General features: G+C 50.3%; 7 protein-coding genes across 8 annotated transcripts in view; 1 reads left to right on the forward strand and 6 right to left on the reverse strand.

The window, feature by feature from the left end:
- PV10_03372 (uncharacterized protein) overlaps window positions 1-2,648 on the reverse strand; it is a gene marked incomplete at its 5' end in the record, with an annotated part of 3,910 nt that extends 1,262 nt beyond the window's left edge. The window contains 4 exons of the mRNA XM_016367812.1: window positions 19-305; window positions 356-2,140; window positions 2,195-2,382; window positions 2,433-2,648. Of these exons, the coding sequence (XP_016227330.1) occupies window positions 19-305; window positions 356-2,140; window positions 2,195-2,382; window positions 2,433-2,648 (2,476 nt within the window). The remainder of the gene's footprint in view (window positions 1-18; window positions 306-355; window positions 2,141-2,194; window positions 2,383-2,432) is intronic.
- A 612-nt stretch (window positions 2,649-3,260) lies between these two features.
- Window positions 3,261-4,298, reverse strand: PV10_03373 (uncharacterized protein; the record flags this gene model as incomplete). Its single annotated transcript, XM_016367813.1, has 1 exon — window positions 3,261-4,298. One exon carries the CDS (start codon window positions 4,296-4,298, stop codon window positions 3,261-3,263), a length of 1,038 nt encoding a protein of 345 aa, XP_016227331.1.
- A 679-nt stretch (window positions 4,299-4,977) lies between these two features.
- Window positions 4,978-6,639, reverse strand: PV10_03374 (uncharacterized protein; the record flags this gene model as incomplete). The annotated part of the gene is made up of 2 exons (XM_016367814.1): window positions 4,978-5,569; window positions 5,624-6,639. 2 exons carry the CDS (start codon window positions 6,637-6,639, stop codon window positions 4,978-4,980), a joined length of 1,608 nt encoding a protein of 535 aa, XP_016227332.1.
- Window positions 6,640-7,552: 913 nt separating this feature from the next.
- Window positions 7,553-8,506, reverse strand: PV10_03375 (uncharacterized protein; the record flags this gene model as incomplete). Its single annotated transcript, XM_016367815.1, has 1 exon — window positions 7,553-8,506. One exon carries the CDS (start codon window positions 8,504-8,506, stop codon window positions 7,553-7,555), a length of 954 nt encoding a protein of 317 aa, XP_016227333.1.
- A 5,842-nt stretch (window positions 8,507-14,348) lies between these two features.
- On the reverse strand, window positions 14,349-17,223 carry PV10_03376. 2 transcript variants are annotated; one of them, XM_016367816.1, is made up of 4 exons: window positions 16,644-17,223; window positions 16,476-16,589; window positions 16,212-16,424; window positions 14,349-16,163 (listed from the first exon to the last, which is right to left on the reverse strand). In XM_016367816.1, the coding sequence occupies exons 1-4, from the start codon at window positions 16,857-16,859 to the stop codon at window positions 14,961-14,963; spliced, it is 1,746 nt and encodes a 581-aa protein (XP_016227334.1). In that variant the 5' UTR covers window positions 16,860-17,223; the 3' UTR covers window positions 14,349-14,960. The 2 variants fall into 2 exon arrangements, with proteins under 2 accessions (XP_016227334.1, XP_016227335.1); XM_016367817.1 differs by having other exon boundaries at window positions 16,476-17,223.
- A 305-nt stretch (window positions 17,224-17,528) lies between these two features.
- PV10_03377 (uncharacterized protein) lies at window positions 17,529-19,694 on the forward strand. The gene has a single exon (XM_016367818.1). It carries the CDS (start codon window positions 17,711-17,713, stop codon window positions 19,550-19,552), a length of 1,842 nt encoding a protein of 613 aa, XP_016227336.1. The 5' UTR covers window positions 17,529-17,710; the 3' UTR covers window positions 19,553-19,694.
- A 747-nt stretch (window positions 19,695-20,441) lies between these two features.
- On the reverse strand, window positions 20,442-26,217 carry PV10_03378 (uncharacterized protein). Its single transcript, XM_016367819.1, has one exon. It carries the CDS (start codon window positions 26,055-26,057, stop codon window positions 20,541-20,543), a length of 5,517 nt encoding a protein of 1,838 aa, XP_016227337.1. The 5' UTR covers window positions 26,058-26,217; the 3' UTR covers window positions 20,442-20,540.
- Between the last annotated feature and the right edge of the window lie 128 nt (window positions 26,218-26,345).

Consider the following 26,345-nt stretch of genomic DNA (forward strand, 5'->3'; position numbering starts at 1 on the left):
GGCCATAGCCTTGCGAACTGGTGTTATCATCTCGTCGGCCATACTGCGAACTGGTGTTATCATCTCGTCGGCTATACTGCGAACTGGTGTTATCATCTCGTCGGCCATACTGGGAACTGGTGTTATCATCTCGTCGGCCGGAACCATGTGAACTGGCATTATCATATCGCGGGCCGGAACCGTGGGAGCTGGTGTTATCATTTCGCCGACTGGAACCGTGCGAGCTGATGTTATCGTCTCGACGGCTGGCTGCGTCGACATCTTGTTGCTGGCCGTAGCCACTGGTGGTATTATCACCGTAGCGCCTGAGAATGATTAGACTTGACATGGCCACGCAGAACAAAGTCACACATACCGATTTTCTTCACGATACCCGCCTGTGCTCGTGCGCTCCTCATGGTGCACCTTGGATTGCCATCGGCCATCGCCTGAAGAGCTTTGCTCGTAACGGTTATAGTCCTCACGTTGTTGGTAGCCGGCCGAGTCACTAGTCCGTGAGTACTGTGCTTGACCGTATCGATCTCCGCCGGAAGAATAACCAATTTGGCTGACGGTCTCGGTATGAGATCCATCTTGACCATACGAGTCTTTCTTGTATGTCTTCTTCTCGTCGTTCAATCCGCCGCCGAGAATGTCGACGCCGACAGCACCGGCAATGCCGCTGACGATGGATCCGAGAACTCCTCCACCAACAGCGTCTCCCGCAACCTTGCCAATCTGCTCTGCAGCTTGGCTAGAGGCGTCATTACCACCACTGTAATCAGAGCCACCAGAGCTTACACTGGCAATTCCGAGGGGCTTGTTGCTACCGTGACCATGATCTGTGACGCCCGACTTGTGGTTCTTACCCGATTGGACGCCACGTCGACTCAGTTGATCACGAAGCCCACCCTTCTCGCGATCACTCTTCTCGTTCCACCATTCCTCAACCACGCTAAACATGATGCGTCGGCCATCGCTAGCTCCGTCCTTACCGTAGTCACGAAGGGCCGGGTGGTGCAAAACGCCAGCAACGATGCGGTCAAGAGTACGCTGAACATCGACGTTCTTATCATCCCAAGCAGCGACTATCTGGGGTACGACCCATGCGACAGTAGCTTGGGCGACCCTGCCTGCAGGCTCATTGAGAACATTGGAGAAGTGGTCTTTAGAGAGCATGGAATGTGTAGGGTCGGTCGAATCGTCATCATTAAAGACGATATGTTGCTTATCGGCGCTAGCCTTGATAATTTCGCTTGAACCAGTGTTGAGCTCATTCTTGATCTGATTGATGACGGGAATGAGGTATGGCGCAAGGAGGGAGAAGACGTATTTGTTGACCTCTTCCTGGAGTCGTTCGATGAGGTCGGGAAGAATGGGGATTTTCTCGACTGTGCGAGTAATGGATTGCATGACCTCGTCGTGCCATTGGATGATGGGATAGATCTGCTTCTGCACATCATTGAGATAGTTTGCCCATTCTTCTGGCTGGCGGGGGGAGATGCGGACGTTTGACATTTGCTGGGCTTGTGCATTCTGCTGCAACTCATCTGCCTTGCCGACCTCATCCTTGCCTCCAAAAACGCCAGAAGGAATTTTGTTGAGGAGATCTCGCAGCATGCTACCATCTTGACGGTTGTTCTGGGCTTGTTGAAGGGCACCTTCGAGCTGCTGGATCTCGCTTTGAGTTGCCTTGTCGTCAAATTCACCGCAGACGGAATGGAGAAAGTCGACGCCGCCAAAGGTTCCGGTGACAATGGGAAAGACGGGTTGACGGGCGTCTCGAAGTCGGACTTGGGTGTTGCGGCCTACATGAGGAAAGACATCACGCTCCCCTAGTTCGATCAAGGCGAGTTCGACGTAATTTGAATGTGCTGCGTAATCCTCGAGACAGTGGGACGCGGTACCAAGCAGGCGAAGAGCCTCATAGAGATCATCCTTGTTCTTGTTACGAGAGTACTGACGTCCCAGCTCAATCGACTGGCCAAGAAGTTTTCGAACTAGGCCAGCGGAGGTGTCGATACCAAGGCGTTCGGAGGCAATATAGTTCTTCATGCCATTCTCGGGGTCGATGGACAATTCGAGGCGTTCATTGATGGGGCCTCGGAGGCGACGGTCGTACCGACGAGCATCTTCGTTGTCAGCGTAATCCTTGGGGTTGCTGCGTCAAGTCAGTTTATGGGTGAGGCAAGCAGCCGACAGGGTATCAACTCACTCGATATGTTCTTCTGGGCGATAGCAGCCGAGTCTCTCGGTGGTGACTTCGAATTCACCAGTGCCATAGCCAAATGAGAGGAAGCCGAGCACCCAGAGGAGAATTCTAATGGCTTCGGCGCTGACATATTTGACGGTGCCAACGTCGACAGCTTGGGAGTAGTCACGAAGCCAGTTGCCGAAATACACCTAGGCTAAAGTTAGTGGAGTGGATGGAGGGGGGAGGGGTGGATACTTACTCGTTTGACATCGAGTTTAGAAAATTTCTTGCCGCTCATGGCGCGAGCAGAAACGATGGAGAGAAGAGTATCCTCGAGATCGCCATGACGCCAGTTCTGGCCTTCGATCTTGGAGGTAGAGCCAATATTGCCAGCACCAAAGGCATGAGCAGGCCTAGCCAGCAAAATAATGCCAATGGCGCAGAGCAAAACAAGGCTCGAGGTTGAGATCGCCATGATTGGCGGGGTTTGGAGGGGTGAATGTCTGTATGAAGAATTTGAGGGATGTATGGACTAATTTTGTCAGTAAGAAGAATGTGAGGGACGTGAGAAGAAGATAGTCAAGGTTGTCTTTGTGTGAAGGATTTGAACTTAGACAATTAAGAGTATGGGATGATGGAATAAAGATGAGCTTCGCCTCCTGGTTGTGGTTGGAGAGAGGGTCGAAACTGACAAGGGACACACAAGCTGAAGTTGATGTCATAAGTGGCATGCCTTCCTCAAGTCATCGAGTCAGTCATCAGGGAAGGCACCAACTTCCCACTCTTGTTTCAACGAGGGCAAGTGCAACTGTGCAAGTACGTGTTTCAGGGGTGCCTCATATCCAATCACATTCGGTGGCAGCCTGGTCCTGTCTTGGCAATGTTTCAGATCAAACACGTGAGTATGACTTGTCCTTGGCCAATCAAGTCTCAGAGACCTGGAGAGGTAAAAGACTCAGAAGCCTCAAACTGGAGGAGGATTGACACATGTATAGGACAGTCAGAAGATTCTGATGAGTAACCTGACCGTGTTGGCATCTTCTCTCCAACCACCATCACATCCACCAACAAGGTTGCCCCATATGCGTCATAAGCTTCGAGCGGCATGCGCCTGTTCCCGCTTCGCAATCATCCAATCGCCCAATGGACGCCAGATAGCCAGCTTCTCCTCTGGTCTCAACGTTGCTGCCAGCCCACTCGTCGAGGTAGCCACAAACGTCTTGGACCCAGGCCAGACGACCTGACCATTGTTCCCCATGACTCGGCCAAGCTGCATGTCTCGATCCTGCCATCCCCAATGGAATCCAGGGTCCTTGAACTTGGTCTCGCCCTTCTTCATCATCCATACCGCCTCCCAAATACCCTTGCCCACGATCACGACGGCCTCAGGTCTCAATTCTGCAATCTTGCTGTCTAGTAATAATGCCCCCTGTTGCATCTCCTCCCGCGTCAAACCATCCCCACTCCGCGTAGGTCGAGCACAGATGTTGGTATTGCCAATCGAGTATAAATCCATCAAGTCTCTCGTTTCAGATGGATGGTGTTTCTTGGATGTAATTCCACTCTCGTAGAGAAGATGCCAAAACCGATTCGAGGGATGTGCGTAGGCGTGTCCAGTTGCGGCAGTCATCAAGCCTGGATTCAGCCCAATGCAGACAAGTGTGAGGCCAGGGCGAAGACTGTCGACCAATTTGTTGTCCGGACTATGAGGATCTCTCGCAGACCTTTCTTTCGTTGTGCTTCGTCTTTTTTTGGCTGATGGTGGTGTCAAAGCATTGTGACCATGTTCCTCTGCCTGCTTGATCACCGAGTTGTTTTCGTTACTAGCGGTGATGCTGTGGAGAGAGGACCAAGTGTCCCTGGTCCGTTTCTTGCTGGGACTTGAAGACGAAACCTCAAGGGATGCGTTGGGTGAGGCTTCAGTGAGGCGGGTCGAACGTCTTTGTGTAGGAGTATCTATGGGGTTCGAATACGCATATTGCTTCAGCCGGGATCTGAAGTCAACTGTCATCTCATTAGTCTCACGGTAGAAAGTTAAGTGGCCATAGATCTCGTCCTTACGTTGTGCATTCTTTTGGGAGTCCTTGGTCTCGGCAGATTCATCTCGCTCATCCGTATGCTCCATCACGAGTTCATAAATCGCCGACCACGGGAGCACGGCGGGGGTCAGATCGCCAGTTCAACTCGCTGCAGCCACAAAAGTCACCATACCCGTGGCGATCGCGCTAGGGAGACTCTTTGGTTCAATTTCAGCCCATTCTGTACGACAACGACTTTGGACAGCGAGCTCTGGGTTGGCGAAGGTGCCGTCGCAACGTCGCCATGTATGTGCTGTGTGAGGTTTTGGTGCTGGTTGCGGAAGAGTACCATAAGCGTGCCTTGCGGGTTGCTTTAAGTGCCGTTATAGGCCGAGGGGCCAAAGGGCTGGCATGGCTGGGCCGAGGGGCAACTCTAAGGGTGCAGTCACCCGCACAAAACACCCCGCGAAGCGCTTCGGCCGCTAAGGATTGACCCAGTTTAATTAGCAAACCTTAAGTAATCTGATTACCTCCATCTAAGTAATCGCACGTATTTCAATAATGCTCATACTTGTCCTCGTCAGCTCTTGTCAGGATGCTGGCTCGGTTCTAGATATGTTTGCAAGACCAGACGTCGGCAACATCATGATAGCGAACAAGACAGATCTCAGTCTCAAGACGTCTATTTGCGCACACGACACAGTAAATGCAGTACTCAGATGGTAATGATTTAGGACTTGATGACTTCGGCATATTCAAACACTACGTGTGTATATTCCACGTCTGTCACCGGGGGCGTGGGTGTGTGTCCATTTCATAAACATTGTTTCCCTCCAATTCTGAGACGTAATTGTCCATGGGCAACTCGACACGTTCTTTATAGTCACTTTTCAACTCGGACGGGGGTTTCTGATCGCCGAAGTTATTTGAGCCGACAAGTTCGGGCTTCTCGTGGTGCCGTCCTGACGGCAGCTCAGGCGTTGAATCGGCGGCATCATGGAGGCGTTCAGCCTTGGGAGAGCGATGTCTTCGCTTAAACCACCACCAACCTCCACAAAGTAGTACAAGAACGACCACAACACCTCCGACGATCCCTCCAACCACACCGCCCGAAACACCACCAGAGCTGTTTGAGCCACCATTTGTGTCCTGAGGCTCTGAGTTGGGTGTGTCAGTATTGCTTGAGTCAGTTCCTGTGGGCGTTGTCGTTCCTTGACTATCGTCCGGCAGACTATCAGGACTCTGAGTTCCAATGGTACACGTCTGGACGCCCTTGAAGATGCTTGAGTTATCAAAAATAACACAGATGGTCGAATTGTTAATGGTCGTTTGTGTGTTACTGCTTCCCTGTACGTCAACAAGGGCGGGCAGATTAACGCTATGAGTCTCTGTCAGCTAGTATAATCACCAGATCTGTGTGAGCTCGGCCTACCTAGCGAATTGACCTGTCAGATTCAAGTTGCCTGAAACCGTCACCAATTCTGGGAACCCGGAGATGGAAGCCAGACGGCTATTGTTGGTGATGCTGAGGTCTCCTGTTATTTCAGACAGTAATGGAAACGATAAGCTGTTGAGAAGCGGGTTGCTACTGATATCGATTTCCATTACCAGGGTTAGACTTGGGGCCGAGAAATTTCTGAACGTATTGTAGGAAAGCCCTAGAGTCCCTGTTATTGTATCAAGAGAGGACACATTCAGGCTGCCTGCGGCTTGCACATTGATGCCGTTTGAGCTTTTCAGAAGGCCCAAATCGACATCCAAGCTAGGTCCATTGGCGTGTATGGTAACTTCCTCGGTCATGTTGGTGATCCCAGCTAAATCAATTGAGATCAATCGAGGATTGTTGCTGATATCAAGAGAGTTGCAAGCCGTGAATTCGAGGCCTTCCAAGCTTCTCAGACCAGTGTTGGTGATGACGACTTGGTCTGCTGTCACAATTCCGGTCGCAAAGTCCAAAGTCTGGAGCAGAGGTAAATCAGTGAATGCGATATTCCCAACCTCCATGATTGAGTTGAAGGTCAAATCCGCCAACCTAGCCAGACCAGCGAGAGTAAAGTCGCCACTGATAGTCACGAGTTTCTCAAACGTTATCCCCGTGAGATCGCTTGCGTTGTTACACGTTAGATCTCCTTTGAGATGTGATATCCCTGTAAGTTCAATCGTTCCCGCGGCCGACTTGTCGATAATGATGTCACCATTGTAGGTGCCGCAGCTTGAAATCGACGACACATCGTCGTTAGAGCTGATGGTCACAGAGGGGCCATCACACTCTTGTGCTGTGAGTCTTGAGTCAGCGACTTCCCTTGTATTAAGATGAATGCTGTGGAATGGCTCAGATGTAGTGTAGAGCAAGCAGAACGTCAAACGCATCAGAACCGGAGACCTACCAAATGTTGGAGCTACAAGAAGCAGAAATAGGTAGAATTTCTTCCTATATCGTAATAGCATCGTGCCGACGGTCGTTAAATCCTCGTTATACTGTAGTGTGATGGTGCACACTTAGGAAAGACAACCGAGAGTTCGAAGCGGGGCAATCGTCCGAGACGCCGTCGAATAATGATCAGCATAGACCTCAGATCATTTCAATGTGACCTTTAACACTATTGCATCGTGATAGTGCAGAGGTATACTAGGTGGGGGGCAACTCGACGCTTTCTCATAACGTAGTAAGAAGCGTCACGAAAAAAAGCGAGAGTAGGAGAAAAAACACAGGACCGCGCATAACAACAAGCTGTAGATCTGGGTCTTCCTTCCATTCATTGGGACTTCAAGCAGGACTGGGTGGAAGACCTGCCTGTAGGAGGGCGCGTTTCGGGCCAGCCCAGTCTGGCGTGCGCCACATCGCCTTACACAGGGACGCCACAACCTTCAGGCGAATGGGATTGTCAAATGTGCTTGAATCTCGTATACGTGGATCCCTTGATCTCACATCTTCAAGGAATCACTTGGATCGTGACTCTGCAAACGCGGGCAAAGGGGCCAATTTAATATGTGACAACCTTTCTCGTCTAACAAACACGATATTTAGCGGAAACAGGGGGATGGGATTTGCTTTTAGGCTTTGAGCACGTGCGCGATATCGGGAAGCCTTCTCGTTAACCTGTGATTGGTCTGGGAGGGCAGTCTTAGTGTCTTGCTGTTTCAGCACTCCTGAACGTGTTCTACATCCCTAGTCGAAAACTGTCTCTACTTATAGACACTACCCAAGCGCAGTAGAGCTAGTAAGCTACTGTCTTAAGGGGGACGCATTCACATTAAGAGACCTGGTCCGTTTTTATCATTGGCTGTGTTCAATCATTTACTAGGTATGCTGGAGCCAGTGAAGTTCTCCCGCTCGGCTCTCCTACACCCCAGATGTAACTCAACTGGCCGGCGCTGGCTGGCCCAATTTATGATGCCATCTACCAAATTCCTCCCGAACATCATCTTGACCAAAGTCATGGGTGTGGGGCAAAGTCAAATGATCAAAGTCATCGACATACTCGGCCGCCACTTGAATGCCCGAGGCCTTTTCCAACTCCTTGATCTTGCTCTCTGACGATCTAGGGAACTTGATCTTCATATCACTGCGGTACCAATCAGAGAAGAAGATAAGATTAAGCATCACGCGGATCTCGTCGGTCGTTCGGTTGGGCATTCCGGCGTGCCATAACCTCATGTCCCGGATAATGATGCCACCCTTTTTAACTGTCGGTTGAACTGGCAACCCGTGACTGCGAACACGTTCTTGAAGCTTGTGCTCGTGGATTCCATTCATTCCATTTTGGTCGGAGAAGACCGTGGTGAGATGGGTGCCAGGCCAGACCTCCGTAGATCCATTCTCTGGCGAGCAATCGATCAAAACCATGTTAACTGCAAGGCTGAAGCATGCTCTTGGGTGGGCGTAGTGGACATCACTGTGTGGAGGTTGGCGACTCTCTCCGGGAAAATTGGTGTTTGCTTTGTGGTAGCGCAAGACTGGCTTTGGGCCCAAGAAGTGCTTGCACACCTCGACAGCAAATGCGTTGGTGTGGATGTCTGGCAAGAGGTACTCGGCGCTTGGAGGCATGTGCTGAAGAATGTTTTGCGCCTTCTTGTCGTAGTTCATCCATGTATTTGCACCGTTTCGAAGGACTCTGGCATCTTCGACCATTGGTATATTGAGAAAGTCAAGGCTTTCTGGAGCAATTGCATCGTCAAGGATGACTACACCATCCTCCGCCAACGCCACGACAGCCTTTTCCAGGTTCTTCTTGGAGATGACATTTGCGGCGCGCTCCTCGGGTGTGATGCGCACATGCACCGTCTCATTCGTCTTTTCCACAGGGGTAATCATGTTGACGCGACTGCCGAGTTGTGAGGTCGGGAGAAGTATGTGAGGGGAAACAACTCGTTGGCCCCTTGTTAGATAACGTGGTCACTATGTCTTACTCACTGAAGAGACTGTCGCTTTAAGTAGATCAGTGTAGTTTCTTGGTATCGGCCAGTGGCGTGAAGAATGCATATAGCGAGACCGGAAAGGCGGAACGAGTATCATCCTGCCATGGTTTTGACTTGTGCTTCGAACTGTATGACTTGCCACATCAGGCCGGGTGTGATGCTGGACTATCTGACTTACCAATTCAGGTCCAGGAGACATTAGGGCGGGTATTAACCAATTCCTCTCCTTGGCTTATCAACTTCTCCAGCCGCCGATCACTGCTTTTAGCCAACCGAGGTTATGCCCTTTTGGCTATTCGGAACGTTCGACATTGAACAGGACGGCAGAGATTGGTCACCCGGAGGACATGTCCGGAAATGGGGAGCAACAAGGGCAATTCTCATGCCAATGAGATTATAACGGGACATGATTGATTGGATGCATGGATCAAAATGTATGGAAGCTAGATCACCATTGTCCACGACACGGGGTGTGAATCGGCAGCACGGCACATTAGGGGCAACGCAAGGCTGGGCAGATATACAAATAGTTTCTGTCAGACAATCACTTAAGGTCAAATCAGTGTAGATTCATGGAAGAAAAAGTAGTCTGACTAGATATAAAACGGATGATGCGCTAAACTCCAGAAGGAAAGTCAGAGAGTCCCACTCCCCATATCTATATTCCTGGTATTTCTTGTCCACAGATCTGTACCGAAACATGTCGACCTTGTATCACTTAAACCCAGTCGACGTCAAAGGCATAAAACAGGAATGTCTAGCGCCTGGATTGGTGTCCGACATGGCTGTAACGTGCATACAGTTATCAGTTGGTCCTATCTGTCGCATCGGTAAGCCTGTTCGACTGGTCACTGGCCCGTCGTTGGTCCAGACAGGTTGAACCTTGATATACTTCTACGGTGGACATATCCTGTATCTCTTGAATAGATCAACCGAGGGGACACACCATTTTCATTCTGGTCCAGACTGTATATATTTACCCGTCCACCTCTCCTGATCTCCAACGATTTCGACCATCCAAGACCTTCAGATCTTCCAGCACTTCTTTTCTCCTGCCTTTTGGGGCTACAGCAATGGCGGCAAGCACCGATACCAATGACAAGACACAACCCACCGCCGTAGCTACGGATGGTATGTCACTGCTCAATTGAAGCATTCGCACTCCTTTCGTGCTAACCCATCTCCAGCCGATGTTGAACAGCAAGATGTCATCGCACCAGACAATCGTCGACGGCTCTTTGGCAAGCCGCTACCTAGATATGCCTCTCCTATAACGCAGCTTGTGATCGTCAGCTGTATTCTTTTCCTCAATCCTGGGTATGAACATGGACTAATCTCACATTGCTGTCTGGTCGCCCGAATACTGACTCTGCAACAAGGATGTACAATGCCCTCGCCGGGCTTGGTGGTGCCGGTCAGGTCGACCCTCGGGTCCAGAACCTGGCAGGTATTGCATTGAATGCAGTGTTTGCTCCAGTGGCATTCGTCATTGGCGTTGTGCACAACTTCATGTGAGTTTTCCGCCCTCGGATCGCCCGATCGTGGCTTGACAAGGCTGAATACTGGCAGTGGCACCAAGTGGACAATGGCTCTCGGAGGCTGTGGCTATTTCATTTATGCCGCCTCATTTCTCTGCTACAATCATACTCAAAACGAAGGTTTCGTCATCTTTGCTGGTGGCCTGCTTGGTGCTTGCGCGTCTGCCCTGTGGTGTGCCCAGGGAGTGGTAATGATGGTACGTTACCCTCTCTTGGCCAAGACTGTACCCGTTTCTTACTCGTGCTCTTTTCTCCCTTGCAACAGTCATACCCTACGGAAGCACAGCGAGGCCGTGCTATTTCGCTTACTTGGTTCATCTTCAACATGGGTGCGGTGATTGGCGCTTCTGTCTCGCTGGCTCAGAACTGGAACAACTCCGCTGGAACTGTCACTGACGGTACATACATTGGTTTCATTGTGCTGCAAGTTTGTGGTGCTATTCTCTGTTTCACCCTCGTTCCGAGCATCAAAGTAGTCCGCACAGACGGGACTCGAGTCCAAAAAGTGACGCACCCTGGATTGAAGGAAGACATCATTGGACTGTACACTACACTTGTCCGTGATCCTTGGGTTTTTGCCATTTTCCCTATGTTCTTTGCTTCCAATTATTTCTACACCTACCAATTCAACAGTGAGTTCTCGATTCTCGACTTGTCTTGTCTCTGGCGGTGCTGACAATAGCTATAGACGTGAATGCCTACTGGTTCTCCACGAGAACCCGGGCGTTTAACAGTATCTGGTACTGGCTTACTCAGATCATTACTGCTGCTGCGTTTGGCGCGTTGCTTGATTGGACCCGGTTCAGCCGTCGCCATCGAGCCTTCATGGGATGGGGCATCCTCTTCGCGGCCGTCATGGCCGTCTACGGGGGAGGTTACGAGTTTGTGAAAAAGACCGACCGAAGTGTGCCTGGCCCGAGAATGGATTTGTTTGACAGTGGCTATATTTGGCATCTTTTCGTAAGTCCAGCAGAGTGATCCAGTCCCAGGTTTGACTCAAGTGTACTGACTGGACATGGTAGTTATACATGTCCTACGGGTCGACAGATGCCCTTTGGCAGGTCTTTTGCTACTACACCATGGGAGCCATGTCCAACGACCCACGCAAACTCGCGTATTACGCCGGGTTCTATAAGTCAATCCAATCTCTTGGCCAGATCGTCATTTCCCGACTCGATGCGGTAAGTGAATCTCTGGTCTTCCAAGAGGAGTTCGTATACTGATGTCTCTGCTACAGTCAGAAGTGAATTTCCGCATCAACTTTGGCACGACTTGGGGCTTCATGGCAGGAAGCATGGTTTTGGCGCTCCCGTTGTATATCTGGCGTCTAAATGACACCGAGCTGACTGAAACTGAAATTGCCGAGGTCAAGGCTATCGCTGAGGAAAGAGAGGGCCATGCGGTAGAGGGGGAGGCCAAAGAGGACACCACTTTGAGCAAACCCTCTCAAGATGGTGTCGATTCTGATGACGGAACCCTGGCAAAAGAGACCTTGGAAACGAAAGAGAGGTAAACACGAAGAAATGAACTTTGGTCGTGATAAGTAGGCTGTTGGCAATGGATGTGAAGAGTTTACGAAATTTGAGAGGAGGTCGCTAGATATCCCCATATGCATGGAACGAGGTTCAATTTGGGTGAACGATGACTCCCACATATTCATATCGAGTCTAAGCCAGTACTGGCTTCATAAGATAGTCAACGAATATTTCCGTTTTCGTCGAGTCATGCATCTTGGCTGATTGGGCGTGCTCCACTCGACACCACAGAACTCGGCATGGCTCTGTGTGAACGTTCGGCGATACATGCCTCCCATAAGTCTGATGAGACCCTAGGCATTGATGAATAGTGTGCCCGCTGATCAGAATGCTCCTTGTCGTGGGCCAAACGCCGTTTCCACGTGGTTCTCCCGGTCAGTGGTGACCCTTGGAGCACTTGTTATCGAGTGTCCCAGACCAGGATCCACAATGTAGACCCTGGAGTCGTGACGGGCCCAAGGTTCCACTTTTCGGCGAGGAGATGATCTCTTATCATTGTGATGATAACCCGAGGGGTCCCCTCTTGACGACCTCGCTAGTGACCGCTACATATACGTTCCCACTTGGATCTCTTTCCATATTCCCCAGACGACTTCACATCATTGAGACGTACAATGACAACAACGACAACGGGGATAAAGCGGACGAGAACAGGTAGGCATGCTGCCACATCGGATGTTGATGCTGAGGTAGTCAAATCGACTGACCCATCTGTTCATCGGCTGGCATCTCTCATCGACCAAAATCACTAATAACTGACCAGGATGCTGGACGTGTCGCAAACGTGGGTACAGATGTGACGAGAGACGACCCGTCTGCTTCGCATGTCAACGATTGAACATCGAATGTCAAGGTTACGGCATTCGCTTGACATGGATGCAGTCAGGCTCACGGTCCAAGAAGAAGGGGTCGCGAAATGCCCACCAAACGACACCGACCAAAGTCGCTAGTACCTCCGATCCAGCGACAGAGCTTCCCTCCACGCCAGACTGGGTTCGACAGGCCTTGCAGAGGGAGGAATATCCCCTACTCTCTACGCCTTCCTCGTCGTTGTCTTCCAAGGATCAATTCTTGCTCCAGCATTACTTCTACACGGTAGCGGATCTGTTGTCCAGCACTCATGACCGGTCTGTCAACACTTACCGAATGGTCATTCTACCAATGGCCATGTCGTCTGAGATGTTACTGAATGCGCTTCTGTTGGTCTCGTCGACACATTTGTCTTCTCGATATGAACATGTTGGCCTCGACCTTCCCAAGTACCGCCAGCGTGTTCTCCCGAGTTTGATCAACCGAATAAATTCGTGGCAAAGGTTCGAGGCTACGACGTTGGCCACTATTATCATGTTAAGCATAAATGAGGTGAGTTGATACATTCATAGCCAGAAATTAGCTGCTTTCCCAGAACGGGGCTTCGAGATCTCCCGTTCAATTTCCATCGATCGGCCTCTTTGTAACCCCTTAGTCGAGCTTTCGTGTCATTGAGCTAAATCTTTCGACACTCATAGGTGTTTGAAGCGAATCCGGATACGTGGTCCAGGCATCTCAAGGCCGCCGGACGAATCATAGCAGACTATACCGCACAGTGTACGAAACCGGACCAGGACGTCAAGATGCTTCTCGATATGTGAGTGTGTTTGTTTGGCATTTCCACCGCCCCATGATTGCTTCAAGCAAAAGCGAGGTGCCTTCTACAAGCCCTGTATGCCGCACACGCCACAAACAGGCTAACTGAGACTTTCTATGAAGATTCGCATACCACAATGTTCTTGCTAGCGTAGGCACGGACCATACCTCACTTGTGATGGACTACTACTATATCAGTGAGACGTGGTCAGCGTTTACAGGCAAGAATTTTGCGTTTTTGTCGTGCGTGGACCGACTGCTGTCTCTTGTCGCCAAACTTTCGGTCTTGTCATCTTCTGCGTGTCTGGAATGCCCTGCAGCATCAGCATCAGCATCATCTTCCTCGCTAGACGAGAATCCAGCCGGCATCAATCTCCCCACGTCGCCACTTCCATGTGCATGTCATCACACGTCAAAGCGAAAACCCCACCGTACCATCTCAGCAACACATCTCCCGTCGGCCCTGGCTCTGAAGACGGACCTCGAGCAGTGGGAGCCGCCAGTGGCCGGCGTGTCTGATGATGCACGCAACACGGCGGAAGCGATGCGTTCAGCCGGACTACTATTCTACTACCAACTCACCTCACAATATCGATCGACTGAGGATGTCGCCAGCATAGCTACCGCCTATCGCTCCGTGATTGATCATATCGACGTTGTCCCTGCGGATAGTCCCGCGGCGGCCAGTCACCTGTGGCCACTGTATATGGCAGGCTGTTTTCTCCTGCCCAGCAGATCAAGCACGGACGTCTCATGTGATGGCGGTCAAGACCTCCAAGGCATCGACAGCGATACCCTCTCACTCCGGGACTCAATCCGTCGGCGACTCACGGCACTCAAGGCCAAACGGGGAATAAGGACCGTGGATAGAGTCGCAGAGCGGTTGGACAAGATCTGGGCCAGAAACGTGGGTGATGTCGAGGCCTCGTGGAACGAGATGACAGATCCCTTGATTCTCATTTGAACAGGATTTCCCCAGACATGATTAGCAGACATGCGGGTTTAATTGCTGGACATGAGTACTCGATACAATCAGCATCCTCAACCTACTTATTTATTATTATGCAGATGGTATCAAAGATAATGACTGTGGAAATGGAAGCTTAGGTCTTCTCATGTCCACTTAGTATTGAATGGCCAGGCGATAATCTATATATCTCATTATACTGTATTCTAGTCAAGCCCTTCTACACCGACTTTGTGCTCCCTTGTTGTTGAGGGAGAGGGAAACCATGTCGCATTCAAACCCCTACTGTACGAGGGACTGCACTGGTGCACCGCACTACCTGGATCATTTGAAGCCGTAGGAGCAAAGGAAAGAGGTTAGGAGACACAGTGAAATCGTCCATCGGCTTGGGAAAACGGCCTCGATATCTGGTGAATTCGAGCCAAGAGTTGGAAGGGTCCTTGCAAACCACCCCTAGAGAAGGAATGTGTCAAAACACCCAAGGGATTCGAAGATCCACGTAGCGACTCGAACCATTTGGCTCTGGTTTTTGGTTGCATGGTTTATGATTTTCAACGCCTTCATTGTAGCCTGGAGACTGTTGTGCAATTAATGCCATGTCAACGACGTTTGAGCTTCGAGATGTTGAAAGGCCAGCATGAGACTCCATTAGCATCCCTCGAACCAGTGACATGAGACAGACTCTCACTGCTTCTCCCCCGAGAGTCTTTTGGACAGGTTTTGCTTCCAAATCTGAGAACGAGAAGGGCTCGAGGGTGTTTCGACCGAAGGACTGGGCGACTCCGGACCGTGTTCGGGGATCGGCGTACTTGACATAGCACTAGCTTCAGATGCTCTATGTTGTTCAAACGAGGGGGCATTTGATGGAAATAATCTCTCACTAAACCGTCGATTGAGTCCGCTTTTGGAATCGGGATTGAAAGGCTCTAGTTGAACGTTGCCGGATCCGGAGGGATGATAGTCTCTTCTGGGACCATCAACAGGGGCTATCTCGTCAGCGATCGCATCCTCATACGATGGAGGAGCATCGTCAGGCACTTGATATGATTGCTGAGTATTGACCTGGCCAATGGGCGCGGGGAAAGGGTTGACATTTGTTGTGGGCGTAGCAGTCGTCGGTGTAGGCACGTGCATGCCCTGAGGATAGGCTGGTGATGGAGTCTGTGACATGTTGGAGGGTCGTGGGAAAAGTGGTGCCGGGGTTGGTTGCGGCCGAGGATTGTTTGCCATTGCTTGTAGCAGTTTCTCAGGAGGCGCAATGCCAGAATATACCTCGACGGGTAATTTCAGGGGCAGAACGATAAGCTCTGGTCGAACTCCATCTGCAAGTCCATGGGCCAGTCCGACTCTTATTTCCAATTCGTACCTTCGTGAAAGATTGCAGGTCTCAAAGGTTGGCGCGACGGTGTTTGGAATGGGATGGTCCTTCCAGAGCCGCGAAGGCAATTTCCACTCTCTGCGACCCTTGTCTATAGGATTGCCAAGTGGCATGTTCATATTTGCATGGGACATGAGTATCCAACTGACACTCTCGACGCGTTCTAGATCATGCGCCCGGATATGAGTGTAACCAATAAGTTCGATTTGAAGCATGCTGAGAAATGCAGTTGCAGAGCTGTTGTTCAACTTCTCCACCAATATTCGAAGGGGCAGTGGCTCGTTACATGTAATGATTGCAGGGCTTGGAAGGCGTGCGTCGACTTGAAAGGCCGGTGGCTCCTCCTCGGCCGACTCAGTAGCCGAATTCTTCCGGAAAAGGGTCTTTTTCTGCTGTTGGGGTTGGGAACCACTATAACGCTGAAATTGGCGCTTCCTTCTTGCATAGGTCTCCTCATGGGTATCTGGTGGCCGGGGAGGTTCAATTGGCAAGAACTTGATATCGATGACCTGGAACGAGATTAGCTAGGTCATGATAGACTGCGGGGGATGCCTTACCGATCTGAGATTCTCTTGAAAGAACTTTGGTCTGACCACTGTTGCCTTGATGTAATATTTGATTTCGGCCTCGCCAGGAAAGCCTGGCAAGGAGGGCGGCAGAGTCTGCTTGACATGCTTGGTTATGACTGGGGCGAACGAGACATTGACTTGGCCCATTTTGATGTCCTTGAGCGCATTCGGGGTATTTGTACAATCATTGTTGAAGGGAAACTGTTTCTGGGTCAACACGGAGACAGTGAACTGAGGATGGTGTCTGTCTACCTTGATACTAAAAGGATACACATATTGTCCTGCAAGGAGGGTGTAGCCAGCGACGCTAGTGCTCCTCTCCTTGACATCCGGGGCAGGGAACACAGTCACAACCTTGTACAAGAGCTAGAAGCCAATGTAAGACTGGAATCTTGGTGACTGGAGAGGAACCAATCGCACCTTGTGTAACTCGAGTTCAACTCTCTTCTTGTCAGAACGTTCGTTCTCTGGAAACTTTGGAGCTGAGAGCCTTGTGCGACTCTCGGCCTCGAGCTTGACAGTAATGGCAGAGATGGTGGCATCGTTGGGGAGGACTAGGTGGACCGTGCCGGTGATGAAGTCGAGATTGGTGTAGCATCTGTGTTCGGGCTGATCAAGTACAATGCGAACCGACATGGATTCCTCACAGATTAGGCATCAGAGCAAGAAGAATCGGTAGAAGGAATTGGGTTGTGAGGATGGGATCTCAGACTGGCACGACTGGTACTGAGTAGGAGGGAGTGTCTTTGGGTTTCGAGGATAAGTATCTGTGTGTCACCAAGTGTAGTATGCCTTGTGAGGTCTGAGGCACCAACAATGACGGATTGGGATCACGTGAAATTCCCTTGGATGTCTCCTGGGATCCAGTGAATGGCCACGATTGAAATCCTTGGTCTTCTCAAGGCAGACAGCGAGAGGAGGAAGGCCTGAAGGGAACAATCATGATTTGACTGCTGGATAGAATCACTGCAAGCCACGCTTCGCAGGCTGCAAGTCGCACAAGTCGTACGGGAGACTTTGAGGACCCAACAGTAAGCGAAGCCAAAGTCCAAGAAGATGTTACGTATGCCGTGGGGCAAAGCGCAGGGAAAAAAAGTGATAGTGTCAGGCATCAACATATCTTGATTCAGTCTGGACAGATGGACCCGTCTCCGGCATACTTTGTATGACTCACTCCGAACTCAAAGCAGAAGGTCCAAGCGTCTGACAAAATAAATTTCTTCATGTGGCAATTCCCATGTCCTCGGCACGGAAAAACAACATCGGAAAGCCCGCTCCCTTGATCCGACCTCATCTTCGGATTTTCTTTCATCACAAAAGATCATAACATGTGCTTTGATCCTCATTTCATCAAGACACACTTCACCCATCAATACGGATGTACATCTGACAACCCACATGGGCTAGGCGTCGTGTTCCAACGGTAAGGTCCAAGCCAACACACCAATCAGCATTAGTCAGCATCATGCGACTACCAGTTGCAACCCATGTCCTCTCCTATCTCTGTTCGTAAAATTGGCTCCAAAAGGAATCGCCAGCCAATTAAGCACACCAAAACCTTCTCTGGTTGTTGGACCTGTCGAGAACGACATGTCAAGTGCGATGAAACCAAACCATTGTGCACAAGATGCTCGAGAGGAGGTTTCGAATGCCAAGGATACGGCATCAAACTGGTCTGGGTAGATCCCAATACCCAAGAACGAGAGCAAAACATCCGGCGGGCCATTGGCGCTCCTGCAATCTATGACAAGACTTCAATGTTCATGAGCATTGATGTTCAAGATGCACTGGACGAACTCGAAGCCATCTCCCAATTCACCAGTCCTGACAAAGCACTGGGTCCGTTCTCAGTCTTCTCGACGACCTTCTCGGCGACGAATCAAGGTTATATCGCAGCTTCTCATTCGACAAGCCACACGTCTTCGACCGAATCCAAGAAGGGGACGAGTGCCAATGACCAAGACGTTGATGAAGTGGTATCTCAACCATCGCCTGACCTCACGCTTGTCTCCACAGCATCGAGTCGCCGCCGCCGCCGGTCGAGGATCACTACCTTGGACTTACTGCCGACAAACAGTGTCAATCGCCAGTTGATTTATCACTGGACCAACTTTGTCTGCTGGCATCTGGTGCCGATAGATCAGCCGTCCAACCCATTTCGAAGTGTTTTCACTCCCATGGCCTTGGCCGGCCTATCGAACCCTCAAAGCAACCCGGCACTCTTTCATGCCCTATGTGCTACCTCCGCATACTCGCGCTCTCAGCTTCTCGACAATGACGCCGAAATCTTAACGCTAGCAAATCAACACTACCACCGAAGCATCAAGTACTTGCGCCGCAGCCTCAATGCATTGACGCCTAACTCGCCCGCATTCGATCGTACATTCATCCTGGCCACTATTACCATGTTCTCCGCCATGGACATGATCACGGGGCGTTTCGCTGAATGGCGGACACACTTGATGGGTGGTTCACGCTTGCTCTCCACTCTATCGCCTGACACATGGACGTCTTCTCGATCCAGCAGTCTAGTGTACCAGGGATATCTGGCCGTTGCGGCTCTTTGCAACATCACCCTTCCGGCCAATTTATCTCTCATCGCCACCGACTCCCCAGGCTCGGGGTCAATATCTCCTGATGACCCTCTGTCTGGCAACAGTTACATGCTTGACCGGTTTTTTGGTCTTACACGACCAATTCTTCGGCGGATTGTGGAGATGAACAGCCTCATCGACCGCGTGCCGTCTACGGCATCTGACATATTGAGTGTCATTTCGCCAGCCGAGCTCCTCGCCCTGGAATCTGAATTATACGCCCAAACACCCGATACACTGGATCTGTCTGACCTCACGCCACGCGCCGCCACACTGACGCTTCACCATGCATATACATTTTACTATGCTTCCCTCATCTATTTCCTGCGGTCGGTGCGACGTTTGCCACCTTCCCACCCCAAGATTCAAAGCCTGGTGTCGAAGGCGGTGACGTATTTTGAGGCTATCGAGCTGATCGGTGGGGAACAAGTCGGATGTTCACTGGTGTGGCCGCCCTTGGTCGTGGCTTGCGAATGCATCACTCCAGATATGCAGCTACGGATGACGGAATGGTATAAAGTCAAAAGAAGGCATGGCTTCCGCAACCTCGAGATGAGTAAAGAAATCGCCAATGAGGTTTGGAGGAGGAGAGATAAGCAGAGATGGAGTTTTGAGTTGGGAGGCGACGATGATGGCGATTTTGGAGTTCAGCAGCAGCATCCTCCTGGAATCGAAACTGATATCCAGTGGCAGGATGTGTTGAAGGAGTTGGGCATGGATATTGTTCTGGCTTAGGAGCTTGGGTTCTGGAGTCATTCTTGTGGTCTTCTGTCTAGACACCTTGTCTATACTCTAGTAGAACATAACATTCATAAACTTGCGGTTGTCGTAGACCTACTTAGATACTAGGTACTCACCTACTTTTTAAGTTATCAATCCATCTCTCCCATCTGGCACACCAGTAATGGTGCATGCAGTATCCATAAGTTACCTAGTACCTAGGTACTTTAGTAGGTAGAGAGAGAGAGTCGACTCGATTTCGTTCGACTCAGGTCTAGCCCGCTTCTGAATCGAACTAATGATTTAAGCACAATAAATCGTACCTACTAATTCTCAACTCGAGTACATAGGTACCTATTTAAGTAATAGATAGATAGTAAGTAAGTACTTACTAGACTTATGTACTTCTTGGAATGTTTATCCCCTACGTAAGGACTTACTTTGGGTGGGATGGTAGGTACATACCTACTACTTAGTACCTAGTGAGAGGTCCTAGTTTACTAAAGTACCTACCTGGGCAGTGGGAGAGTTAAGTTGTATCTCCTTGGAAACTTGAAGCTAGGCCAATCTTAGATAACCCTGTGACACATTCCTCAGTCGCTCCTTCCTCTTGGGGGAATTTCCCCAATAATAGAAGGAAAGGAGCACCTTCCCTCTATAGACTCCCTTAATTGCTCCCAAGTAGGTAGGTAGGTCCCTCCTGCTGGTCGCACCTTCCGTCGAGCATGTCATGATCGCTACCTCTAGTACCTAGGTAGGTGGGTAAGTACTTACCTAGGTAGTACCTACTAAGTAGTAACATTATCCTTTGGTGACACCGCAAGTCTTGTGAAAAAGCAGTACCTACCTACCTAGGTAGGCAGGTAGGTAGGTAAAGTACTGTCTGTACCTTCTATGGTCGGTACTATTGGAAACTACTACTACCAGGTCAAGTTCTTAAGGTCAAGTGTCATCTATTGAACAGGGCCTCAGGCCAACAAACAAGCCGACCTGCGACCTCAATTTATATCTCAAACACATCTTCCCCAACCTTTCCCCGAACCAACCTGACCCATCGCCTCACCTCTCTCTCCACCTCTTCATCGTCGTCCTCGAGCGCTTCGTTGACATAAACCATTGTCTCACCTGCTCCACCAACGCCGCCCTCACCACTCGAGCCCACCACGATGTTGTTGATCCATTCATCTCCCACAACTTCATCCTCTGTGATGGCTAGATTCATACGAATTCCTGCCAGCCGCACTGCTGTGTTGTCATGATGACGAAGTTGGCACAATGCATGGTTAATGGTTTGGTGTCTTGATGGTGTGTCCATCGTGGCTGTCGCTAGAGCAATAATTGTTTGCGGGACCAATGTCGACACCACCTTGCGAAGGGATTTGTTCTTCGCACCATTGAGAGTGAGTTGTTGCATAAGATTGGTTGCCAATGGCTCAAAGTGGCGAGTGAAGAACCCGGGGTCGTCTGCCTCTTGGGATCCCTCATCAATAGTGCCTTGATCGTGGGTAAGAGCGGCCGTCAAAACATGCAGAGTTGAGGTGTAGAGTGCCAATTCATCAGCCATGATCTCGCTTTTCTCATCCGTTGCCGAGGCATGAATGGTGCTGAGAACTGTATTTGCTGGCTCGAGGATGTAAGCCGCATATGACGTTACAATGCTTTTCAACGACGAGAAGAAATGAGTCAGTAGATCGAAAAGAGACGTAAGACGAGCGGTTTTGGCAGCCGGCGAAAAATTGTCGTCCACCAAGTCGGTGCCTTTCGTTGCCCAATCGATCCATGTCTCGAAAAGTGGCTGAAAGATGGTATTGTTCAACTTGTAGATGAAAGCGATAGATATGCTATTCATCTTGGCACTGATCGCGGAGACAGATTTGCTCGAAGGCAGCAGACGATGCATGTCGAGGATGCGTAGCAAAAGATTCGAGATTGAATCAGAAGATTGAACTACCACCGACTTGGAATTCCGCTCAATTGCTTGCAGCAGTACGTCGAGTAATTGTGCAGTGCCTTCATCATCAAATTCGACCACGACATCCGGCAAGGCAGCAGTCAAACTTGACGTGATGGTGCCGATTTCCAATTTGTGAGCGAGAAGGGTCAAAGCGTCTTTTCTGGCTTCCTGGCTTGAGCCGTCAAGTATTTTCACAGAGGATTTATATGTCATCTTCAGCATGTCAACGACATTGTCGTCTGAAAGCATAAAAGGGACATGGGCGATCAAGGCTGACAACAATGCGAACACTGCATTATGCAGATCAACGCCACGGCCTTTGTCTTGTAAGGTGTAATCCAGGATTGCAATCGACTTTGCCATTGAAGTAGGGACAAGAGGGATGGCTGACTCCTTAAGAGCCTCCATCATTGAAGCCAAGCAAAGAAGCGACATAAGTTGAGTCCTAGGATCTTTCGAACTAAGGCCATGTTCACCTTCAACAAGGATTGTTGAAGCAGATAAAACAGCCTCGGGGCTCTTTCGACCATACACTTCCACAATTCTGTCAATGCAAGAAATGGAAGCGTGCCGGAGTGCCTCGTTCTCGGTGGATGTGATCAAGTCTCCCAGTACAGGGAGGAAAGCGATTGCTTCTGACCGCGTATGTGTATCTCGTGGAGCATTATGCTGAAGTTGAGAGGCGAGAACCCGCAGGGCAAGCGGCTGCAGATCATGATCTTCTAGCTTCTGCAACTCCAGCAGGAGGGAAGGCACAAGATTTAGGAGATCAGCTATCGAGGGTAGCTCGAGGAGAGCGTGAAGGCAAGACTTGACCGCTGGGAGAACATTTGGCTGCTGCTCCTTTGCCTTCTTCAGGAATGATAGGGTCTGTGGGATACACATCCGATACAATCCTCGCAGTTCGTCCGCCACAGTAGCATTCACTTTCCGAATTCGTCGCAACTGTGTCTTGAGACTATTCGACTCCAGAAGACCTGACGCCACACCAAGGATGAGAGCGGCAGATTTTTCTTTCTTCTCATTGCTTGAAGATGCATTGATGCCTAACAGAGCCTCAACATGTTGCGGTTTCGCCTCGAAGATGTCGGAGGAGAGTCCAGTCAGCTTGTGATACGTGATAAGTTGACTCTTAGCAGGCAGATCATCAACAAGATCAGTCAGGAATTTCGAAATGTCATCAGTGGGTCTTCTAGACCGGAGCAGCGCAATAATGGCAAACGCAAAATCGTCCGCCCCTAACCTGTTGAGTAAACGATGATAAAACGCGACGCGACGATGTTGAGGAATATGATCGTACGCCGCCACAAAGCTAACCAGCAAGCTTGAGGTCGCATCGATGAGGTTGGTAGCGTCCTGTCTTTTGAGTGAAGCCACTAGTGGAGGAATAATCTGGTCGATAGCTTGATTTGTGACAAAAACGGAACGGTCATCTTCCTTGGCGAAAAGATTGTGTCCAGTAAAGGTGAAGATGGGCATGATGTTGTGCAAAATTCTATCTGGCGCAATTGAAGCGACAGAAGCAGCCAGCAGCAGAGCCGTTGTTTGGACCTGAGGATTGTCTGAGGATCGAACACAATCTGTGATCAAGTCGGCACGAATAGCAGAAATATCAATGTTGGGCTTCCGTAAAGTCAGAGATTTCTGTACAATGGCTAGAATGCTGCTCAGGCACAAAGTAAGCAGATAAGGTGACTCGGATGTGCCTCTGTCCTTGATGCGACGTAGTGTGACCAAACCCTCAAACAAGTCGTTCAACAGGCCTGGATGTGTCTCGGGCTTGGAGCTGTCCACGATTTCCAAGGCAAATGTGAGACGGGAGATTGCCGACTCGAATTCCACCACAACATGTTTAGAAAGACTTTCCCGACCATGACTTGTTCTTCTGCGCTTTTTGGCAGGCCCTTCTGACTGCAATTGCGCAAGACCGGAACTTGCAAAGTCAAGGAGTGTGGCAAGAATCTCGGTAGAAAGGGCGTTCGTGAGGAGAACGTGCCTGCTTCCAGTGGCCACAGCAGCTCTCTTTGAGAATGCCATGTTGAATAGTCTAGTCGACGCAGAAAGCTGAGCATCAGTGCGAAGGTCTTTCCACACCAATGCAATGCGGTTGAAGAATGCAGCAGTCAATTCAGGTCGTACAGTGGCGTCGGCACCTTCGACCATGTCTAGGATGCGATCCACTGCTTCCTTATCCGATGGACGGATGAGCTGAACCAAAATATCATCCACGTCAGACAATGACAAGCCTGTTGCCACGGTAGCTTGCGCAGCATCGGCGGCGGTCAGATCTGACCAATCTTTCAACACAGATGCGAGAGCCCTGGCTGACGTCGTCGAGCTGACTTTGTGTACGCCCACAAGCAGTTCAACAACAGCAACCTTCGCCTTGATGAGCGGACAAACAGTTGCAAATGTGGCAAGAAGATCAAAGAGATTTTGGCGAAGGGACTTCTTCAACTCCATGTGGACTTTCGGCCCACTTGAAGACGATGGCGATGTACTGTCTAGCGCAATTTGTAGAACTTTGCCCATCTGACTTGCGTCGAGAACGCATTCTTCCAATACTGGCAGATATGCTTGGTCAAGAATTTTCAGAATGTTTCCGTGGGGGATCCGTCTGACCTCGGCGGATGTGAAAGTGTCCTGTAAGGTGTCCAGACTTGAACTAGTGGCTTTGTCAAGTTGTTGGGATTGTGTCGCAGAACTTCGGATTGCTATCGTCACTGAAGACGCTGCTTGTCTTACAGGCCGAGAGGCATCTGTGAGAAGGATGGTCAGATAGGGTAGAAGTAGCTGATGTAGGTCCTCAGAGCCGAAATGAGGTCTCGTTGGAAGTGTGAGAAGAGCTGCAGCTCGCTGGTCACCAGGAGCAATACTGCATGCTAACCTCAGCACAAAACTCTCGTACAGAGCTGGTGCTGTTGACAAATTTGAGCTCCAAAGAGCAAGTGCTTGAAACTTCTGCAGGGTCGATTGGTTTGTATAACATGAAGCGTACGCGTTCGCAAACTCCTCGAAAACAGGCCTCGGCGCGACAATGAATGAGTTCTCCGATATTGTCGCAGGCAGAGAAGCCAGAACAGACTCGATGACAGCGGTCTGTGGTTCCTTGACTAGGGTTTCAGAGGCCTGGTCATTTGATGAAGCATCACGAGATTGCGATTGGCTGCGAACCACAAGCGTAGAACCAACGATAAGCTCCAAGTCAGCAAGAGATTTGCCAGTTGCGACAGCTGCTTCAGCCAAAAGGCCTGACAGCTGAGGGCTGTCTGCTGCGTTCTGCAAAATCGTGAGAATCCGTGCTCTTATCGCGGCTTCAACGGCATCCGTGGGGTCGAGACTCTCGACTTTCTGGAGTAGGCGTACGAGCACTCGACTCCACGCGGAGCCGTCGAGAATATCAAAGGACCGACTCAGAGCTGAAGAGACATATTCAAGCCGCGGTCCAAAATTCTTCTTCCTCAAACCAACCAGAGACGAAGACAACAAGGCTTCGAGGAGACCAGCTACCGGAGCTTGAGGAAGAAGGTGGACTAAACGCTCGTGGAGATTGGCAAGGCTTGTTAAATCGCGCAAGACAGACTTTGAAACCTTTCTCTCTGATTTGTTGGCGATGAGGACGCTCAAGGTTGTCAAGACGGAATCAATCTCTGTTTCATTAGCGTTGAGGAACGAAACAACGGCGTCAGCCAGAGAGTCAATGACAGTGTCATCGAGCATGGCATTACTAGCCAGAACAATGGAGATGGTGAAACAGCAAAGTGTCATTTCCGGACAAGTCCGAATCTCGAAGCCGCCGATCAAGATGGGTAGAATCTTGAGGAGGGCATCGGCCTGCCTCTGTTTCTGCACCTCTGCCCGCCCGCTCTTGGTCTGTTGCAAGCGTCCTGTAATGGCCTCGACGACTAAGCTTCCCCAAAAGCGTAAAAGTTGTGTCTGGCTGCCGCCATCTTCGCATGCTCGCAGGACATAGGAGTTGAATGTTGAAAAGAAGGCGTCGTTGTGGGTTGCGCTGTAAACGATAGCGTGGCGAGGGACGTTGGCAGCATTCTTGTGGTACGGGCCCAGAAACTTCCAATCGTTTGTTATTTTGTTTGCGGGGATGAGGCTGAGGATGTTTCGAAACACTGGGGATTCATGGTAGGGCAGGAAGGTGCAGAGCAAAGCAGTGGTATCGAGCACGTGGGCGCGGAACCTTCTCACAAGCCATTCAACTGCTTTGATACCGGGACGGAGTAAGACCTTGGCTCCGATGAGGGCCAAGCATCGTTCAATGACAAGACTGAGAGCGTCATTTTGAGATTTTGTAAGTTGATCGCGGTCCTGCTCTTTGGAATGTGGACTGAAGAGATTATTGTCGAACTCCTTCAACCTCGAGTCGAGAAGGCACAACTCTTGAAAGCCGTCGAGGCATACTTGGTAGATTGTATCCCAGTCTTGTTTGACAGCGACACTTTGATCGAAGATGAGAGATTGGGCATGTGCTTCACGACGAGCCTTCAGGTCCAATTCGTGGGAGGAATTTGCGGCGATGGCTCGCAGTTGGGATGCGAACGCGGAGGCCATGGCCCGGCTGCGAGACTGCTAATTGAGGAGGGGCAATTCCATTTGAGAGGGGAGAAGCGTGGGATCAGGTCGCTGGAATATACAGGGCGAGTATGAGAGCGAGAACAAATGATGTGCTGAAAGGCTGCTGTTGGTGAAGTTATCGACCCATAAACGGCGGAGATCAAAAAAAGTTCAAGTGAGATTTTGGACTTTTTGGAATTGGAGAAGGCACGAACGCGGGGATAATTACGGATTTAAGAAATTGATGATTGGTGGAGGGACTTTGATGCTGTGGTCAAGCAAGGC

The sequence above is a fragment of the Exophiala mesophila genome, assembly GCF_000836275.1.
Source record: "Exophiala mesophila strain CBS 40295 unplaced genomic scaffold supercont1.2, whole genome shotgun sequence".
Lineage (NCBI taxonomy): Eukaryota > Fungi > Ascomycota > Eurotiomycetes > Chaetothyriales > Herpotrichiellaceae > Exophiala > Exophiala mesophila.

What these genes read in the sequence shown, in the direction of transcription:
- PV10_03376 (XM_016367816.1), bottom strand. Translation starts at nt 16,859, where the DNA reads ATGTCGGTTCGCATTGTACTTGATCAGCCCGAACACAGATGCTACACC. An exon ending in TTGAACTCGAGTTACACAAG is followed by an intron (nt 16,590 to 16,643) that starts GTGCGATTGGTT and finishes ATTGGCTTCTAG; the next exon opens with CTCTTGTACAAGGTTGTGAC. An exon ending in TGTATCCTTTTAGTATCAAG is followed by an intron (nt 16,425 to 16,475) that starts GTAGACAGACAC and finishes ACCCAGAAACAG; the next exon opens with TTTCCCTTCAACAATGATTG.
- PV10_03377 (XM_016367818.1), top strand. Translation starts at nt 17,711, where the DNA reads ATGTCCTCTCCTATCTCTGTTCGTAAAATTGGCTCCAAAAGGAATCGC.
- PV10_03378 (XM_016367819.1), bottom strand. Translation starts at nt 26,057, where the DNA reads ATGGCCTCCGCGTTCGCATCCCAACTGCGAGCCATCGCCGCAAATTCC.